This window comes from Carassius auratus, chromosome 32 (assembly GCF_003368295.1).
Source record: "Carassius auratus strain Wakin chromosome 32, ASM336829v1, whole genome shotgun sequence".
In the NCBI taxonomy this organism is placed as follows: Eukaryota; Metazoa; Chordata; class Actinopteri; order Cypriniformes; family Cyprinidae; genus Carassius; species Carassius auratus.
In genome coordinates, this window is record NC_039274.1 from 25,634,949 (window position 1) to 25,656,099 (window position 21,151).

The 21,151-nt window shown below is 34.0% G+C and overlaps 1 protein-coding gene across 1 annotated transcript; it reads right to left on the reverse strand.

Annotated features, from left to right (window-relative positions):
* Positions 1 to 724: 724 nt before the first annotated feature.
* On the reverse strand, positions 725 to 19,751 carry LOC113051930 (uncharacterized). The gene is made up of 11 exons (XM_026216121.1): positions 19,655 to 19,751; positions 19,426 to 19,520; positions 18,992 to 19,339; positions 18,536 to 18,889; positions 11,781 to 12,131; positions 11,342 to 11,683; positions 2,431 to 2,781; positions 1,991 to 2,332; positions 1,714 to 1,821; positions 1,584 to 1,606; positions 725 to 1,381 (listed from the first exon to the last, which is right to left on the reverse strand). Exons 2-11 carry the CDS (start codon positions 19,466 to 19,468, stop codon positions 1,259 to 1,261), a joined length of 2,385 nt encoding a protein of 794 aa, XP_026071906.1. The 5' UTR covers positions 19,469 to 19,520; positions 19,655 to 19,751; the 3' UTR covers positions 725 to 1,258.
* Positions 19,752 to 21,151: the final 1,400 nt, after the last annotated feature.

The following is a 21,151-nucleotide window of genomic DNA, read 5'->3' on the forward strand; positions in this document are numbered from 1 at the left end:
CACCAGATGCCCCAGGCAGTGAATAGGGCCTTTATTGACATTCTCGAACAGCCCACTGCTGCCATCTTGCGAAGGAGGAGGATGAGTGAGGTCCGGTGCTTGGCTGTCCACAAGCAAGGGATGGGTAGAAGTGACAGTTTTTAAAGACTCTCACCTCTGTCGTTCTTTATCCACTAGGACTCATAGTAGTTTTGAAGTTCAGTTGTTTTTACTCGCTTTGGACAACCAGTGGTTTTTGCAAGTATATATAGGCCACCTCATGGAAATAAGGACTTTCTTAATGAATTTTCTGAATTCATGGGGGAAATTGTCACCAATCATGATAAAATCCTAATCTTGGGCCGTTCAAGTGACAAATTATCCTCCATGTACATACATCTCAGTGCTAATCAGGATATCAATTCAAATCTTTCTGAGTTAATAATAAAAAAAAAAAATAGCCAAATAAGCCAAATATCCTATTTTCCACTGTTGAATTGGTAGAAGCAGCACTCCAAATATCATTAACTGATTATCATTAACAAGTAACTGAAAAATTTCCTTCGGTTAAAAAAGCACTTATTCATGCTTAAAATAAATCTAAACAACATATTACTACTATATAAATTCTCTCTCAACCCTTATTGTTTCTTCTTGTGATTCTCAAACATCACAATATGACCATACACATATACATTTATTGTAATTTAAAAGATGCAAATGAAGAACATTTTATTTCCAGAAAAGAACACACAGTCTAACAACATACATGCATGAATCCACAAAAAAACATGGGCACACAAACACACACTACCTTTCTTTCCCACAATTATCCTTACTATGCCGAACAAATTCTAATGTCTAACAATATAGAGTACAAAGCCTAAATAGCGCAGTATTTAAACATTAAATTGCATTTAAATATGGTCACCTTTAGCGATCATTTTGCAATTCATATTTTGATGAGATTGTTAACTACACCCATTTTATGGAAAAATCCTAGACATGATCCTAATAAGCATTATAGCATTATAGATGAATTTACTGAAAACAAAAATCACAGTGGTGTCAGCAGTGAAAAATTAATTGCACTTTACATTACCGAACTGTACTTTGAATTTAATTTCAGATAAAGAAAATCAATCAACTAAAAATGGAGTAGAAATTACTGAAATTATTCTGACAAATTAAATGGATTGGGTCCAATGTTTTGTTACAAGATAATAATGAAAACATGTAAACATTGTAGAAGTTATATGCACATCTAAACCTGTGAATGTCACTGGTGTGATCTAACTTGTGCGTACAGAGACTGGTCCTGACTGATCTTTGCTTTGGCTCTTCTAGTCTTCAGAGGTTTCTGACCAAAACTAATGGCTGCATAATTCAGGGTGTCTTCATTCTAATATTAAAAGAGAAAAATGACATGATATGGCATAATATAAACCAAAAGTCCTAACATTTTAATATTTGAAACTTTATTATTATAATTTTTTTTAAAAGTACTATATTTAATATTAAATTGAGAAAAAAGATTGCTGTAAATGCAGTCAGCAGTCCTTTCTATATTTAAGATCTCATACAGAAGAAAATAATGTACTTACTCGACTCTCTTGAGATGCAGGCACTTTGGAAAAATAAGACTCTTGTCATTATAAATGGCCATCATATGTAGTTTTTAGTCTGTCAAATTTTGCATTAATATAATAAATTATTTTATTCAAAAAGTCTTACCTTTACTGTCACCCCTGCATAGTTTTATTCCCAGAAAAACAACAAGAGCCAAAAATATGATGTTTAAAATTCCAAGAGCAAGAAGAGATAGATTCACACCAACACTCTCTGAAACAAAGTCAAAAATGAATTTTAATTTCTTAGATATTATTTCTTTTTTTATTTTATTTATAAGATCAGTTCATTCCAACGTACTCCGCTATATGAATCAAATTATTTTGAAAGATGAAAGATCAAACCAAGCCAATTTAAACCAGGCATTTCACCTTCATCTTACCTCTAAAATTTAGTTCAGTTCCTTTTCCAAACAGTATCTCTCCACACGCGGCCACAGCACAGTAGTAAATCCCAGCATCAGAGTGACTGACGTTGCTCTTGAAGAGATTGTAGACACAGCTCTGTGTTTGAGATCCAGTCCTGTTCTCACACAGACCATTTCTCTCTCCTTCTGTGTAAAGGACTCCTTGAGACTCTCCCAAGCTTTGCCTGAACCAGTAGACACTGTGTTCTCCTGCACAGCTCTCAGTGAAGATGTTGCACTGCAAACTCACAGAATCCCCAGGATGAAGTGTGTCTATTGAAGACTGCTGAAGAGTTAGGTGTTTGTCCACAGCTGCATCTTGACAGGCGACATAAGTTAGAAAGAAATGTTAAAGACAAAAACAAAAAGTCAGTTACCTCCAACCAAACAAAGCTAACATAAGCAGGGAAACATACCTTTGACAAGTAATCTGGTTCCTGCACCCATTTCAACGGTGTAATATGATGAGACTACACAGTAATATGTTGCAGAGTCTGAAGGTTTTGTCTTTAAAATAGTCAGATTAAAATGATCATCTCCTTTAATAACATTAAAACGATTTGTTTTATCAAAGTCCTCATTCCAACTGGGTTGTTGTTTTAAATATAAAGATACAATCTGTATGTTTTTTCTATCAGCTGTCTGTTTAAACCATGCTGTTGTCCCTTGCAGAAGCTTTGAAAAGTTGCAAGTGAGGTTCACATCTTCTCCGGCTTGAACTATTTTTAAATGATCCTCCTGAACAACTTCTGCATTAGAGGAGCAGACTGAAAAACAAAGCACACAACAGGCAACTTTTAAGCTAAGTGTTAAAGCTAAGTTATGTAGTGTCAAATAAGTTGTAAATTAATAGAATTGTTAAAAGACATTTTACCTATTGTTGAGGAGAGTGAAACAATTAAATAATATCTCATGAACAATCGTCTTCCAAAATGATCCTTGTGCTTTGAATTGCCCTGTAAAAGTGAATGGTGAGCACACTATCAATCCATTAAGACAGGATAAAGAATAATGGTAGATAATAGATTAGACTATACTGCAGTCTTACCATGTGTCCATCGGCCTCTGCTCCAAACAACTGATGCATATATGCACTTTCACCTTAGCTTTTATGCTTTCACACCCCTTGCCACATCAAAATGTCTAAAAAAAAATTCTAACCCAACCATTTTTCCGTTGCTCCAAAAAACATTTCTCATTCATTAATACACACGTTATACAAACTACTGTTTAGTTACCAGTTCATAGTTAACAGAAGCTGGCTTCTCTCAAACTGTCCGGTTAATATGTTGTTTCATTGCTAAAAATGCATTGTGGTTTAGAAGAGGAAAATCGGAGGAAACATGTTCCTAAGCATGTAACCTTTAAAGGGCCCCATATAAAAGTTCCTGTGTGTTTATTTAGTAGAAGTAACGCTGAACATTTTGAAAATACAGTAGTTTGAATCAATGGGTTGGCAGATGGCAGGGCTTGATCAAGTTTAACTTAACTGGATTGATGAATGCATGGTTTTGCAAACTCTAAGAAATATTAACTTTCTCAGATTTTTTACCTGTATTTTGATTAAGGATTACATTGTATTGGGTTTAAAGGTAAGGAAATGTCTGCTTAACTGAAATATATGCCATGCCATGGGAAACTTAACTGATAATGTAGAACATTACCCGTACCATTTATTTTTTTTCTCTTAGTTCATATTAGTTCATGTCAGAATGGTGGACAATGGATGTTTTGCAACCTCTCAACTAGCTATGTAACCTCATAGGCCAAGAAATATGTATTTTGTCCATTTCAAAGGAATGTTCACAGTAATAATATTACTCACATTACGTAGACACAACAATTAGTAATACACCATTATTTTAATTCTTGCTAATATGCTTATAGCCTAATATGTTATGGCCTATAACCAATAAATGACGACAAAAACAACAAAAAAAGTTTAGTACAAGAAAATACTTAATGTATGTGGTGTAAAAATAGTTTATTACATATTTCTTAGTAATACTTTGAGTGTTGTACTTTCTTGATAAATGAATTTAACTCTAAAGTAGTAGTGCATGTGTCACGCTGTCTGGTCTCTGTTTCCCTGGGTGTCCACTAGTGGTCTCACTTCCCCCTAGGCACCTCACCGTAGGCACTACAATTCCCACTAGCCTTCATCACAGAAATTGCACTCCTGCTAATTGCACTCAGGTGTCTTCACTTGTTAGTCATTATCCTCCCCAGGCACGTGCACACATAGGCTGTGTCCAAATTCAGGGTCTGCATCCTCCTTAGGATCCTTCCTACCCGGTTGAAGGAGGATGGGTCCTCCGACGACCGCAAAAACCGGAAGTCGGTGTTTGTGAATTTGGACAGCCTACCCTTCTTTCAGTTCCCTCCCTTAACCGTTGCTCATATCCTGTCGCCTAGCAACCGTGACAGCGCCAAGCAAGACGCCGGTGAAGAGCTCATCGTTCTCTCCCCGGAGCTTTATAAACACTTCTGTCTGCTCTTTCGTCCTTAGAAGCGTTAAAACAGCTTCAATCACTAACAAATAAGCTGTGTGTAAGGGGATATTCACACAGGCAGTAAGGAAGAAGCTAGTTTACAAAAGTAAACGTTTTTTTTTTTTACATATACACGTACACATGTAAAAAAAATGCTTAACGCTAAAACAAAATGCCTAACTAGAAAACCACTGAAAATATATCTTTTTGAAAAGCCAGTTTTTAAAAAACATCGAAAATAATACTCCTCCCCCACTCCGCTACTGCTCGCTTCGTCCTGCCGAAAAGAATTATGGGATAGGTAGGACGCGAAAGGATCCATCACACCCATCCTTCGAATTCGGGGAAAAGGAGGACGCATTTGTGGGCCGCATTTGAAGGATCCTACGAATTTGGACAGCCTTCGTCGCGGCGCTGTGACGTAACATCCTTCAAATGCGTCCTCCGAAGGATGTAGACCCTGAATTTGGACACAGCAATAGACATCAAAGGGGGCTTGAGCACCTGCCCTTTTTATTCCTGGAGAGAAAGGTTTTTTTTCTGGTTTTTTTTTTTTTTAATTTTTTTATTTTTTTTAACAATATATATTCCTGTTTGCGCACAGCTTCCCTGTCAAACAAATATATTTATTGAAGAATAGTATATCTAAATATCAGGTCAGGAGTTCTGAAGCGCTCATTGAGAACCGTTTCTGTCAGACGCGTCTGATTCGTTGAGAACCGAGGAGCTGATGATACTGCGCATGTGTGATTCAGTGTGAAGGCTTGAATTAAGGGCAGTCATCGCTAATGACATTACATTGAGCGCAAAAGAACCGGTGAACCGTTTTTTTTTCAACTGGTTTATTTGATCGAATTGTCCGAAAGAACCGGTTCACTTGAGCACCTGCTCCTTTGCCCCAAAAGTGCCCTTTTGTCAAAGCAAAATTTCCTCAAATTTTTTTTTTGTAATAACATACCCTTTTGTGAATGCCTGCCAACGCCCAATCATAATATTATTACAATTTATTAATAATAATTTAGTCGTAAATAAAATGACCAATAATGATGACCTTTCACCTGACCGGGAAAATTCCTCAGGCCGCACGCGCATTTTTAATTGTATTTTCAGAACCGTGGCAGCTGGTAAGTGGGGTTTCATTCTCAGCGAAGTGATTTTGATGTTTATTTACTTAATATTATTTTACAAGAACGATATGATGTGAGAACATGCAGATATGTTGCTGTGTGTAGCCTGTAGTAGTAACACTAGCGTGCTGTTTGAGGGAGAAAGGTTTTACAGGCATCGAGGGTTCTGGTCTTTTTTATGTTATTTGACTAAACTTTTATTATATAACAGTACTTATTTATTTTTTAACACGTTGAGTGCCTTAAAAATAATTATCACAACACTGGTAAGGCTTAGTCAGATTTTCTAATTCTCTGAATTATCATTATAAAAATTCAGGAATTAATTATATAATTATATTTTAAATGTGACGCAAATATTTTTTTTTTCTACAATAGCAACAGTGTTTACAACAGCAAGACCACTGTAGCCTGTAAACTCAATAATATCTCTCTGGAAATAAATGTAAAAATATCAATGTCAATAAAAAATGCATGATATACCTGACATCAAAGTGCAGTGTGAAGGATATGAATAACAAATGTAGCCTGTCATTTGTTTACATTGCAAAGGTGTTCAATTTTAGACAATATATAATAATAATAATATTAATCACTATATTCCAGTGGATCAGTTTTTTTATGTTTTGTATCAATATTTAAGGTGGACTTATTGATTAGGTGCAAGAGTAGTAGTGATGGTTAAAATAATAGATTAATGCTGAAACAGAGAAGAAAAAGCCATCAGGTTGGGACAATTTAAGACATTTCAGTTTCTAATCCCAGAGCTATTATTATTTTAAACTTAAAATTGTCTTCTCTATTGTTTCTTTGCTTCAAAACATTTGCTGCTGTATCAATACATAACCATCCATATCGATACGTGAATCCGCAAAGAATGCATCACAATATATTGCTGTACTGATATTTTGAACAGCGCCATTTAAAACCTTGTTCCATGTGCCCCTTTTATACTTTGAGCACCTGCCCCTCCAAAGGTCTCTGCACAGCCTTGATCCTCCCTATATTAACCAGTCCTTTTCTGTTAGTCTGGATGGAGTCCTTACTTTCCGTCACCAAGTTTCCTCGCGTTCCTAGTCTTCAAGTTCCTGTTCCTGTTCCTGTTCCTGTTCATGTTTGTTTGTGTCTGTTTTGGACTGATGTTTGGTTACGATCCCGGCTTGTTTCACTCTGATTTTGGATAACCCTATTAAACTCACACTGCACTTGGATCTTCCATCTTCTGTGTTCCCGAACGTGACAGCGTGATGACAAAAAGTAATTTAAATCTTAAAAAAGGCAGAAACAAATAGGGGTGGTTGGCTCGGTTGGGGCTGTTCAGGGTACATGATTTTTTTTTTAAATCTGTACCAGAATCAATAGTTTTTGTAAAAACCTTTTAAGACCAGCACAAGTAAAATAAATACCATATGAGCAGAGTAGAGCAATATCTAACATATTAAACTTCAAAATGACACTAAAAACATGATTTGCAGTTCAGATACAGGTTTTCACAAAAACAGAAAGTTTTGAAATATGAACTTCAAATTCCAACCTTTAAATAATTTTTAAGAAAAGGGATGACTCAAAAGTAAAAAAAAAAAAAAAAAAAAAAAAAACATCACGACAAGATGATATTTTGAACTCCTTACGTAGCAGAATCTGCACTGGTTTGAGTGGGCCTCCTCTAGTTTCCCCTTTGTTTTGCTGCCTCAAGCTAGCGCTGTGACGTCGGCTGATGCCTAGTTACTTGTGGTTGGCCTAGCTGTGCTTCACTCAGTAACTCATTATTACAATAATGATTTTATAATCTCTTAACATAAATCTAAATAAATAAATAAAATAAAAAACTTGTGGCTGTAGTTTAAATTTCATGTTTTTCTAATTTTAAGACTGTTTATTTTTAAGTATATGAAAACAGTTTTCCATCATTTTATGGCACATTTGCCATGTTATACCCATTCATTAAAATCCGGAATGTGGGTCTTTTATAAAGTTTATTTTACATGAAAAGTAAAAAAGAGAGATAGATTAGATAAATAGATTTTTAATATATTTATATAAATGTAAAAAATATCATAAATCCTCCCAAATCTGCACAGATGTAGATTTAAAACATTAATAAACTGAGAAAAAATACATTTGTTTTTGTTTTTTGTTTTAAAAAAACATCATCACATTTTGCTGTCTGGTGTCTCTGGAGACAAAAGAAATCAAGCTTCATCTGTTTAAAAAACTTTATATACTGAACCGTGTATTTATGTTGATCAAACTAAACACAAAATTACTTAGTTTAAAACTGAAACCAGCAGGTGCAACGTGAACAATTTGATTTACTGATAAATCTGTCAGTGTGAAACAAGAGCTCTGAATACTCTAATGAGGGGCGAAGCTCAGACTCCCACTTTTACTTGAGAACATTAAAAAAAAATATTTTGATTGGATTACCTTTTCTGCGTTATTTGTTTATACACTTATCAAGAGTTAAGTAAATAAATAAGAACGGGGAAAAAAGTAGTTTATTTATTTTGACTTCTGTTAAGCCAGCAGGTGGCTTTCCTCACCATGAGAGTTTCACAATATAAAAAACGGCGAGTATTTCGAATCGCTACCTGCCATGTGCTTCAATATCTCTGCAGTAATGATGGGCAAATGAAGCAATAAATCAAATCAAAATGGTGGACAGGAAGTTCAGTCAATTATGGCAAAAATTGGTATTGATGTTCTCGACATGATCCATGGAATCTATCAACATCAGTCCCTACTTATATTGATTGCCATTGGCTAATGTTTTCCAATAAAAAGCAACCTATCTACAATGAACAAAGAGAGAGAGAGAGTTAGATAAAGAATATAGTGGGGAAGCAACGTAAACAAAAAGAGCACCAAGCTTCTCGTCATAGGAACTTGAAGTTTTGCTGGACCTTGCCACCAAGTTGGAGACCACACCCCATGGTCCAGTATAACCTGCACGTTTATGGCCGTGTATCCCTTTCATGATATGTACGCCTGATCAATCACTGATGGATTGGCGATAGGGATGAGTGATGAGAGGCCTAAGACTCTGGGGATGCCAGGCAATTTTTTTAATATAGCCACGTCAGGCAAATTGTCAAAAGGGCGTTTTGCTGAATAAAAAAATTTACATGGACTAAACAGCTCCGCAGCCGGCACCGTCTTTGATTCAATACAAAGACACATTGGATTGCTGCCATAGTTGTTCTCTTACTGGACACCACCAAGCTTACCCATTCATAGATCTTAGACTTTTAGAGCCACATTTTTTGCCAGATTTCTAATTATCAAAAGTGATTGCCAATTTAAATGCTTCAATGACGTTACTAAATGGCCTAGTCTAATTACCAACATATTAGTTCTGATACCACATAAAGTCAACTTCATAAATAGGCCTGCATCCATTGCAAACATACTTTATTATTAGTCTTAAAATGTCCATAGCATAAAATCATTGGTTAGCCACAGCATTGTCAACATTCCATAGTTTGACTTGTACTGCGCTGTGCTGATTTCTAAAGACTGCTGTACAGTGGTGGAGACTAGCGTCTTGTGCTCAAACAACGCTAAGAGAGAGCTTACGAATTGTCCAGACCAACCTTACGAAAGTGTGACTTACAGAAGATATACCAAGCGTACGAACATGTCGAGAATAGTGCCATAACGTTAAGAGAGAGGTTAAAGAATAGGTTTAGAACTACTTAGCGATAAGAACGTTTTGAGGAACAGGGCCCAGTTTTGTCTTTTTTTTGTCACAACTATTCAGAAGCAAAAATAAGCATTTTTCATATCTTCTGACCGCTATGTGGCATAGTTCCAAAGCACTGCAGGTAGTCTTAGGTCATGCTTGTTATAACAAATACCAAGCTTGGTCTCAATATACCTTCTAATATACTAACAGTTGCATTTTTTTTGCGTACAATTTGTAGAATTCTTTTGCATGTTATTCAACAACGGTTCAATGAAACAACTTGAATTCCATATATTTTTGCCATCATGGTCTGAAGATAATCTGGTTCAATTTTCGTGACAATCGGTGCAACGGCCTAAGATGAGTTGGAAAAAGTATGTTTTCTGAACAATAAAAAATTCAACAAATTGAACTTCATTCAACTTGGCATAAGCCAAGGATTCAGTGGAAATAATTTACATTTTCTGGCTTACAATTTAAAAGTTATTAGCATAAATATGAGTGCAAATTTGGGCAAGTGGTGGAATTCAAGAAAATGTACCAAATATGTTATGCAGTCAATAGAGAACACTTCAGTAGTTCTGCTTTAAGTGAAATTGTACATCTGATGAATGAAAAGTCTGTTTGGCTGTGTTAAATTGTCATTGACACTGAATGTGCATTAAGTGTAAAAAGAAAAAGACATACAGTTATGAATAAAAGATACAGAAACAATAATGCATAAAGCAGACTTCATGTTTGGTTATTTACAGAAATGTAAAGCCAGCCCTATATTATAGTTAACTTTTTGGGGGCACAGAAGATTAAAAAACAGGTATATAGATATCACAGATCATGCCTTATTGTATAACACAATTTATGGAAAATTAATTTGTAAATTACACATCTTGTCTTACATTTCTACTGAGAGTACAAAAAGGAATGTGTGGCAAGTTCTTTGAGACAAATCATCTGATTTCAGATACAATCAATTATTGAAACCACACTATAATGGAAGAAAACAGAGTTAAATATACAAACAAGCATCTGTGGATGGATTTCTGTTCTGGATAGAGGGTCATGCAGCCAAGTATATGTAAAACTCAAATAACATGTTAAACATGACATTTCATATATCAGAGTACATTAAAAAGAATGTAAAATTTATAGCTGCAAATCTGGTATGCACATTGTACACTGTTAAAAAGAAGTACTGAAAATTAAAGCATGTTTTACCCCATAAACATATGCAGCATTTAGTTTTGGACTGAAAACTGCTATTTATTAAGACCTTTAGCAATTATAGGTTTTTTATACATGCTGTATATCACAAGAGATTGTTCTTCAGTGATCTTTACTTTGGGTTCATTTGCCAAGAAATAACTTTTTGCTGCATAACTCAGAATGTCTTCACCCTACAATAATGAAAAAAACAAACAAAACAAAACGAAGATCAGAGGAAAGAATGTCACATAAAATGTAAAGTTGTGGCTTAAGAAGACACATCAGCATAATCATTTACACTTAATAAACCTGACCTTATAATTATAATGAATAATTACATGATCTGAACATTTTGAAATCCTAAACAAAATATACAATCATGAATCCTAAATTATAAAACATAAAACAACTTACTTGACACTCTTGAGATTTGTGGATTGTGGGTAAATAATACAATTAAAAAGAAAAGAAAGAAAATATAATATCTTTAGTGTCAATTGTTGCATCTTTATAAAAAAGTATGTGACTATATAAATATATTATTAATTCACAGTATGTGTGCCTAAATGAAATCTTACTTTTATTTGGATCCTGACATAGTTTTATGCCCAGAAAAACAGCTAAAGTCAAAAATATGATGTTTAAAACTCCAAGAACAAGCAGTGTTGGTTTCATATCGACACTCTCTGAAATGACCAAAAGTTTTAGACATTATTCAGACTGTAAATAGTTGATCAGTTCCTTGGGATTAATTCACCTGATATTTGAACCAAATATTCCACCTGAGTGAAAAAAACAAATGTCTATCTAAAAACCTTACCTCTAAAATTTAGTTCAGTTCCTTTTCCAAACAGTATCTCTCCACACGCGGCCACAGCGCAGTAGTAAATCCCAGCATCAGAGTGACTGACGTTGCTCTTGAAGAGACTGTAGACACAGCTCTGTGTTTGAGACCCAGTCCTGTTCTCGCACTGACCATTTCTCTCTCCTTCTGTGTAAAGGACTCCTTGAGCTTCTCCCAAGCTTTGTCTGAACCAGTAGACACTGTGTTCTCCTGCACAGCTCTCAGTGAAGATGTTGCACTGTAAACTCACAGAATCCCCAGGATGAAGTGTGTCTATTGAAGACTGCTGAAGAGTTAGGTGTTTGTCCACAGCTGCATCTTGACAGGCGACATAAGTTAGAAAGAAATGTTAAAGACAAAAAAAAAAGTCAGTTACATCCAACCGAACAAAGCTAAAATAAGCGGGGAAACATACCTTTGACAAGTAATCTAGCTCCTGCTCCCATTTCTATGGTGTAATATGATGAGACTACACAGTAATATGTTGCAGAGTCTGAAAGTTTTGTCTTTAAAATAGTCAGATTAAAATGATCATCTCCTTTAATAACATTAAAACGATTTGTTTTATCAAAGTCCTCATTCCAACTGGGTTGTTGTTTTAAATATAAAGATACAATCTGCAAGTTTTTTCTATCAGCTGTCTGTTTAAACCATGCTTTTGTCGCTTGCAGAAGCTTTGAAAAGGTGCAAGTGAGGTTCACATCTTCTCCGGCTTGAACTATTTTTAAATGATCCTCCTGAACAACTTCTGCATTAGAGGAGCAGACTGAAAATAAAAAGAAAGTACATTTAGTCTTATATAGTGATCAACAGACTAAGTTCTGTTGAATAATAATAATAATAATAATAATAAAGTATATTCAAATATGTTTACCTATTGTTGAGATGAACAAAATAATTAAATATATCATGATCATTGACGTTCCAAAAATTATTCTCATATTTAAATTCACTGGAAAAAAAAGAAAACAAAAAAAAAATTAGCCCCAAAGTAAATAATTTTTAAGCAATAGAAGTGAATCAATAAACTGTCTATACAATGTTTCCTTCAATCTCTACTTCAGACAAATGAGACACACACACTTCTATCTTATTTATTCAGTGCTCTAAAAGTTGATTGGTCACTTGAGAAAGGGTTTGCACTGAGCTGAAACCACTCTGTGACAGCAGCCAATCAGCTCATGTCATGGTGGAGTTTGCAATGGTACCATTTAATTATTATTATTATTTTTTTTTGTTTAAAAAGTCTATATCAGTTGATTAACTTTTTGGAAAGTCTGCTTATTAAAGGTAAAGGAATATGATTTTGCTGTTAAACTGTAGTTAAACATTGACGTTGGCAGAATGGGTCAGTGTTAGTGAGTATGCTATTGTGTAGTTTCCATTTTTTTGTTTTCACACCTCTTGCTGCATCACAACCACAACATGTTAAAAACCCAGCTGTCATTTCATCACACACAAAAAAAACAGTTATTTACTATTGACTGACAGCAATTCATTCTCTCTGCTCCCTGTCATCTGATAAATTACATATATTAAAACTACAGGTATACATAACAAAGTTTGGCATCTGTACATATGTATGTGGTTAATGTTTGATTATTTAGTATGCTCAGGTGTGTTTGATTAGGGTTGGAGCTAAACTCTGTAGGAAAGTGGCTCTCATGGGCCAGATCTGAGGAACCCTAATGTAACAGATCATTTCTGTGGGTATTAGGACATGATACATTTTTATTAATTTTGAAATACACATCTCTCTTATACACATAAATTCAATACATTAAATTCATTATCTATGAGAATGCTGTGCACTTTTGTCATTTGTCATTAAAGTCAGAAGTTTATGGGACCAGGATTTGTAATTTCAGCACCAAGGACAGAGACATAATTCATAATTTTACAGACATGACCTTACAAAATCTTTTAATTATTCATTAACACACATTCAGACACAACGTTTCTGTACAAACATAAGAGAACTGAATTTTGGTTCAGAAATGCAGCCCTAAATAAAAATACATGCAAACTAAACATCATTTGTCAACTCTTCCTCAAAGCAGTGAACTAGGGTAGCTATGAAACACATATTTAATGTTTCACAGACATTTTATATGCCACATTTGAAACATTTATTTAAAAATATAACTCATGTTCAGATGTTGCTTACAATTTAGTTGCAAAGGTAATGTTTTGATGAGTGTTATTAATGTATTGATCAGTAAGTCTTTGCTTTCTAAATGATCTAATATGAAGAAATGTTTGAGTTACCACAAAAGGACATAAGCCATCACAATATTAAAGACACACACCCCAGAAATGAAAAAATAACACTTTCGCTATATTGTGTATTCAGACATAATTTATTTCTTACTCACTAACAGACTTACTGTTTTATTTTATTCATAAAACAGATGATAACTTTTAGCCTTGTTTATGCCACTATCAAAGCTTAAACCACAGACTCATACTCCTCCAAATGAGGAGAGGATGTGACTGTTGTTGCCACTGAAGTCAGAAGGCAGAGACGAGTTTCATCATTTCCTTTTGAATGAGAGACAGGAAGAAACTGCTCATTATAAAGTCAAAGGTGTTAGAGTGAATATCAGCGGATACATTTTCAGTCTTTGAAGCAAAGTGACAAAATATTTTAATCTAAAGCAGCTGGATTTAGGGCTCACAAGTTTCAAGCGTTATATATATTATGTATGTGTATGTATATACATATGGTAAAACTTTATTTAATGGTGTCTTTGTTAACCCTAAGCCAAAACCTGGTGATATAGTAAGTACATGCAGTTCATTAATATTACAGAGTACTTATAATATAATATAATATAATATAATATAATATAATATAATATAATATAATATAATATAATATAATATAATATAATATAATATAATATATAATTATACTGTAACAAGGACACCTTAAAAAGTGTAATCATATATATATATATATATATATATATATATATATATATATATATATATATATTATATATATATATATATATATATATATATATAATTAAAATTGTCTGTTTGCATGCACAAATACTTCAGCACATCATAGCTGAAACAGTTTCCTACCCACAAGACTGACCTCTGTCAGTGTTTTTTTTTTTTTTTGCTTTCCTTTGGCAGGAAAAAAAAATCTTAATGCTTGCAGCTGAGTAGCAAAAAACAAACCAAACGACAACACTTGCAAACAAAAATATTTATCCATTAAACATCTAAACATGTCATCACCTTTACTCTGTTATTGTGGATTTACTTGTTAATATTAACAAAAATAAAATTAATAATTATTTTTCTTTTGTTGTTTAAACAAAAATAAATGCTACATAATATTTGTTATGACATTTTATAAGGAGACAAAAATACATATAACATTTAGTTTGTGGAAAGATGCCTTGAGACCACCAACTCATTTGAGTAAGCACAAACTTGTTAAAAATCCACATCCTGTTTTTAAGCTGGCAGTTGGTTGCAGTGGTGGAGGCCCCTTCAAGTGTTTTTGCACTGCGGCCCCAAACAACCATAGGTACTGTCTGCACCAAAATGTTTTAGGCTTTAAGCTTTCGATATCACAAAGCACAGACTCCTCCTCAAAGTTAGCATATGTCCATGAAAAGAACATGTGATGCCAACTAAAGTGTCAGTCAGAAGTGGAAAGACAGAGTAAATAATTTCCTGAAGATTGACTGGCAGGAAGAAGCTGGTCAGAACATACTGAGAACTGCTGTGGTGAACATCAACAGAGAAACATTTAACTCTAGACATGACTGTCAGCCCTGAATATATAGAAATTCTGAAATTCTAAATTCTACATTTTAAATTACTACATACTATATAAAGTGAAAATCTTTTATATTAGGTTCTAAAATATTTTAAGTATTTTACTTGCAATAATTTGCTTATTTATTAAATAACCCACTTCACTGAGATGTTTAGTTTGTGTACTCAGATGTTTTTAGAAGTCAGAAAGAGCTTAATTACAACTAACTATGTTTCCACACACAAGGAGTTTGACTTGGTGATAGCAGGAGCTTCCAGAGCAGAAGACATACACGATAGTGCAGACATAGTAATTACAAAGTAGAGATGAAATATAACACTTATATAAGAAAATCAGAAAATTAAATGATGCACTAAAGAGGTAGAAATATAGACAATAAACACAATAATTGTTTAAAATAATTTACAGATGTTATTACAGTTATTTGCAGATGTACAGTTTATGTAGTTTATGCTATGCATAAATGTGTTAGTTATGATGGACAGTTTATAGTTATAAATTTTGCAGGAACAAACTGTTCTTGTGGCTGTCTGTTCTGGTGGTTGGTGCTTTGTAGCCGACCAAAAGGCAACAGTTTGACATACTTTAAAAACTCTCTCTTAAACCTGACAGTAAGTATGTAACTTTAGCATGAAGTTAGGATTTTAAGACTGGGATTTAACATTTTAGCACTAATGTGGGATTTTTGAATACCTTTAGTTTATTGTGTACAGGCCTCGTAGCCTCATATTTTGGTCTTTTTTTGACACAGGTGTCCACTAGAGGGGCGTCATGAGACATTTATCAATAATATTAGGCAGCATACATTTTTGCAACTCTCTTGAAAACATGATGCCGACTAATGCTGTCCCAGATATGATTGAATGGATGAAATATATATATATATATATAGTACAGACCAAAAGTTTGGACACACCTTCTCATTCAAAGAGTTTTCTTTATTTTCATGACTATGAAAATTGTAGAGTCACACTGAAGGGATCAAGGGCTATTTGATCAAGAAGGAGAGTGATGGGGTGCTGCGCCAGATGACCTGGCCTCCACAGTCACCGGACCTGAACCCAATCCAGATGGTTTAGGGGTGAGCTGGACCGCAGACAGAAGGCAAAAGGGCCAACAAGTGCTAAGCATCTCTCGGGGGAACTCCTTCAAGACTGTTGGAAGACCATTTCAGGTGACTACCTCTTGAAGCTCATCAAGAGAATGCCAATCTTTAAAAAAAAAATCATTCTTAGGGATAAAAATCTACACCAGATTAGTCTCTAAACTGTAGGAAGTCCTTTCACATTAATTAACAACAGAGCTCAAACCTAAATTTGATTACTATTATTTGCACATAATGCAGTTTTTGAAATTAACTTTTAAGTTATAACAATTTAATTTTTGTTAAAATATAATCATTTACCCAGTGCTCATAACATTTGAATCCTATGTGACATTTGAATACCCTTTTTAATGGTCTTAATCACCCCTCATAATGGCCTGGCGATTTCCATTTGACATAATTTGAAGCATTAGACTTTGTTACTTAACAAAAGTTACAATATAACTGTAATTCCTTTCCAATGAAGTTATGCTCCTGCAGTGGTTAAAACAACGCTGTATTTGTTCAGTACACGTGCGTACTGAACTGAAAGACCTGTACTGAAAATTTTCGATACGAATACATGTACTGTTACATCCCTAGTATTACCCTATAGGTCATTTAACACATTTCTGCAACATTCTCTTTAATGTTCATGTGAAAATATTGCTTACACTACATTCTAGATGTACGAAAGGATATATCGACTTATTTATTAATATAGTTGTCATGAGTAATGTCATCAGTATGTGTTGAACGTAATTAGTTTAACTACCTTATTCTCATTACACTAGCATATTGTTATTATTATTATTATTATTATGCAGTAGTTGGCATAACTAGAAAATAATGCAAACATGGTCATCATTTGCACATTTCAGTACCATGGACAAGGGTTTCAACTTCTCTAGCTCTTCTCAACCTCAGACTTTTTCAGCAGTCAGTCAATCTTAAAATGATATGCTGTATTGATGCAGAAATCCAACAAAAAAGAGTCCATGAACGTTGCTTAAAATTAAATGTCAATCAGTTCAGTTTATTTGAAACAATAAATAAACTTATACTAAAATTTTTTTTTTTTTTGACTAGATGCAATTTTCATTCAGAAATTGCTAGTAAATTTCACAATTAACATCAAGTAACACATTGCATTAAAGATTGAGATTTTTGAGGAAAAAACCGGGAACAGTAATTCACTTTACAGTATTTTTTTTTTACAGTGCAATCAGTTGAGTGCAGTTAAAATATTAAAATAAATTTAGATTTTATCAATTAAAACACTCTTATTGTGAATAACAGATACATTTTTTTTTTTGTAAAATGTATAAGTTTTTCATGTGCATACACTGAATCATCTTGTATATTTTTCTCTGGGTCTTCTAGGGGTGCTGGACTTTTGTTGAAAGCTCAAAGCAGCATAATTCAAAGCATCTCTGTCTTCATCCTAGATTAGACATATAGACATATATTGACTATAAAGACTAAGCATTTACATTGAATTGCATATGTTATAAAAGCACATGAAATATTAAAATGCTTACCATTAAGTGACCAGCCTGAAGAGTCCCATCTTGAAAAACAATCAGAATTGGGTTACGTAACTACATTGTCATTCAAGAATGTTGATTTGCTCACATATGTGACCCTGGACAACAAAACCATAATATTCAATTTTTTAAAATTGAGATTTATTCATCTGAATAAAAAGCTTTCCACTGATGTATTGCTTATTATGATAGGGCATTATTTGTCTGAGATACAACAACTTGAATATCTGAGGGCGCAAAAAAAAAAAAAAAAAAGGATACTGAGAAAAAACGCTTTTAACATTGTCCAAATTAAGTTCTTAGCAATGCATATTGCTTATCAAAAATAAGTTTTGATACATTTACAGTAAGGCATTTACAAAATATCTTCATGGCTCATGATCTTTACCTAATGTCCTAATGATTTAATGATAATGAAATGAGAAATCAGTCATTTTGATCCATACAATGTATTTTTGTCTATTGCAACAAATATACCCCATTGACTTTATACTGGATTTGTGGTCCAGGGTCATATATTGGTAAATTTGTATGCAATAATTCCTACCTTTTTTTCGCTGCTTGTACAACTGTGTACCCAGAAATATGATCACAATCAATAATAAAAAGTTTAAAGTTCCTAAAACCAGGGCAGTTATCCAAGGTGTCGGAAAACCTTAATTAAAAATTAAAGTAATTAAAAAAATTGCAATAAATCTGTGAGTAGAAAGAGAAAATTATGCAACTTAAATAGGCACCTGGCATGTCAGGTTTTCTTGCATCTCCGAACAGTATCTGTCCACATGCAGCCACAGCGCAGTAGTAAATCCCAGCATCAGAGTGATTGAGGTTTCTCTTGGGCAGGCTGTAGATACATTTGTGTGCAGTAGAGTTCACATCCGAGCTCCTCTCACATTGAGCGTTCCTGCGCTCCTGAGTGAATATCATTCCTGGAGGAGATTCTCCAGATTCACGTCTGAACCAGTAGACGTTGTGTTCTCCTGCACAGCTCTGAGTGAGGACAGTGCACTGAAGTCCCACTGCAGAGTCTTCTGGATGCACTGGATCTATCACAGCTGTCTGATGGTCAGCCTGCATGTTCAGGTGTCTGCCTAAAAACACAATAAACAACTACGACATGATTGTCATTTGACCAGACACAATGTGCTACAATACATGTACCACAGTCAAATTTAAGAAAACATTCTGTTTACCTTTAACAATGAGATCTGTGCCTTGCCCAAATGTGAACTTGTATATATATTTAATATAATAGTATGTTGCAGTGTCTGATTCTTCTACATTTGTGATGCTTAGATTAAAACTGCCAGCATCTTTTGTTACAAAAAAGCGATTATGTTTGTCAAAATCATTTTCAAACTCGGCAGGCAGAGCTTGATATGATGAAGTGATTAAAAGGGGTTTCTCTCCAGCTCTTTGTCTGACCCAAGCAACAGTAGTTCTTGACTCTTTTGAAAAAATACACGTGAAGTTAACACTGTCTCCAGCTTGAACAATCTTCAGATGATTCTGAGTCACGACGTCTGCATTATCTGAGCTGCCTAGAAAAATTCAATGTCATGGATGAGAAAATGTTAGCTTGCAGTAGAATTGCTTTATTATGCGGTACGTAAACATAAGTACTTACATTTAGAAAGGTAAATCAAAAGGATGAAATAATGATTAATCATTTTTAGGAGATAATTTGGAACTGGTTGATTCAGAACCTTTAGGGTAAATCATCTAGAAAAAAGTGGTAGAGTGGTAAAAAAAAAAATTTAAATGAAGAAATGCATAAACACGTGAAACATAAAACACTTAGCTCATATCCAAGTTAATACAAAAAGAAACAGGCTTTGTTTAAAATCTGTACTTACAGACTTTATTAAAGATCAAGGCTGGTTTTCACATAGAATCTATCACAAGTTTCCCTTCCTTCTCAACACAGAGAGAAGACACACAGCGACCTTTATGTACTGTACCACCCTTTGAAAGAAAAGCAGCTTTACATGATTCTATTGGCTGATTCACCATAATGTTCATTTTAATGCCATATTCAGGGTCATAGTAACAGCAAATTTACAGTTTTCTAGTAGACTGACACATTTGAACCTGAATTCAATATAAATGAAACATCTACTAATAGTACAAATATTTACTGGTTCAAAATAGTTTATTAACACATCAAAGTAGTTACCGTATGTTGATTTAAACATGTGAATGGCATCTGTTATCCCCCAATGATATTGGAATGAGATGTTTGTTTCAGCAGAAGAGGCTGTATCTGTATCAGATACAGTAATTATGTAAGGTGTTATGTGGAAACTTTTTTTTTCTTCCTTCCTGCCTTCACTTTGATCACAGCTAGAGGATCCTGCACTATTTTTATACAACAACAGAAAATTATGACAAGAACTGAGCCCGGTATCAGTGCAATAAATTGACCTTGGAACCGTATAAGTGGTTTGTCTGCGCTTGGCAATATTTAGCATCAAAATGTTATGCACAGAATTATATTTAATAAAACTAAATTGAGTATTTGGACCATGTGGCCACTTAATTATGAAGCAAATAAAAAGATAATAAAAATGGACAGAAAAAATTCTCTGTTATTCATATTTTTGCATTATTATTCTGCCTTTCAGTCCATTATTATTAAATATTACTCATATCTGTTAGTTATTCATATCAGGTACTTATTATGACTCACTGTTTGTCTGTTTATGTACTGAAGCTTCTTCTAAATAATGACATGTGAAATGTTTTATTTAAAATTAGCTTGTTGAACATACTGTATAATAAGTATCAGAATAAAAAAAAACATTGCATGTAATGGAAAAGAGCAGTGAAAATCATTTCCGCTCAGAATGGTGTTTGTGGGCTGTGAATGAGTGTGGGAGGTAAAAATCGAGCAGGGTGGCTAAAAGTACTAAAATATATATATATATTGTAGGTCAAATGAGTTGCCTGACAAATAAATTAAATTGATTTATTAATTCATATACAGTATGGACAACCCTGCTTATGTAATTCAGCAAACATCTGCCGTTTGTAAGCAATTCAATTGTTAGTAGTTCACACTTTTAGCATATTAGCCTGTTTCTTCCTGCTGCCAAATGCACAACAGGGCTTACATTTTAATGCCCTCAGGATAGTTTTGACACATTTTTTTTCCACCAGAGGGAGTTTATCGGCAACCTCTGTCCATCGTATACTATTTCTATGTTCTCTTGTATTATACACTTGTCAACAGGTAAATACGCCAAAATACATAAAGCAAAATTATTGCTGTTTAAAGAAGAGGTCCAATTTAGACCAATTAGAAAAAAAAACAGCTTTTTAATATTATTTAATGCAAGAGTAAAATGCACATT

Excerpts from the sequence above, each read along its gene's own strand:
- LOC113051930 (XM_026216121.1), bottom strand. The coding sequence starts at position 19,468 with ATGATTAATCATTATTTCATCCTTTTGATTTACCTTTCTAAAT. Across the intron at positions 12,132-18,535 it reads AAGAAAACCTGACATGCCAG|TCTGCTCCTCTAATGCAGAA; the intron begins GTGCCTATTTAA and ends TTTTATTTTCAG. Across the intron at positions 1,382-1,583 it reads CTGCATCTCAAGAGAGTCGA|AATGAAGACACCCTGAATTA; the intron begins GTAAGTACATTA and ends TTTTAATATTAG.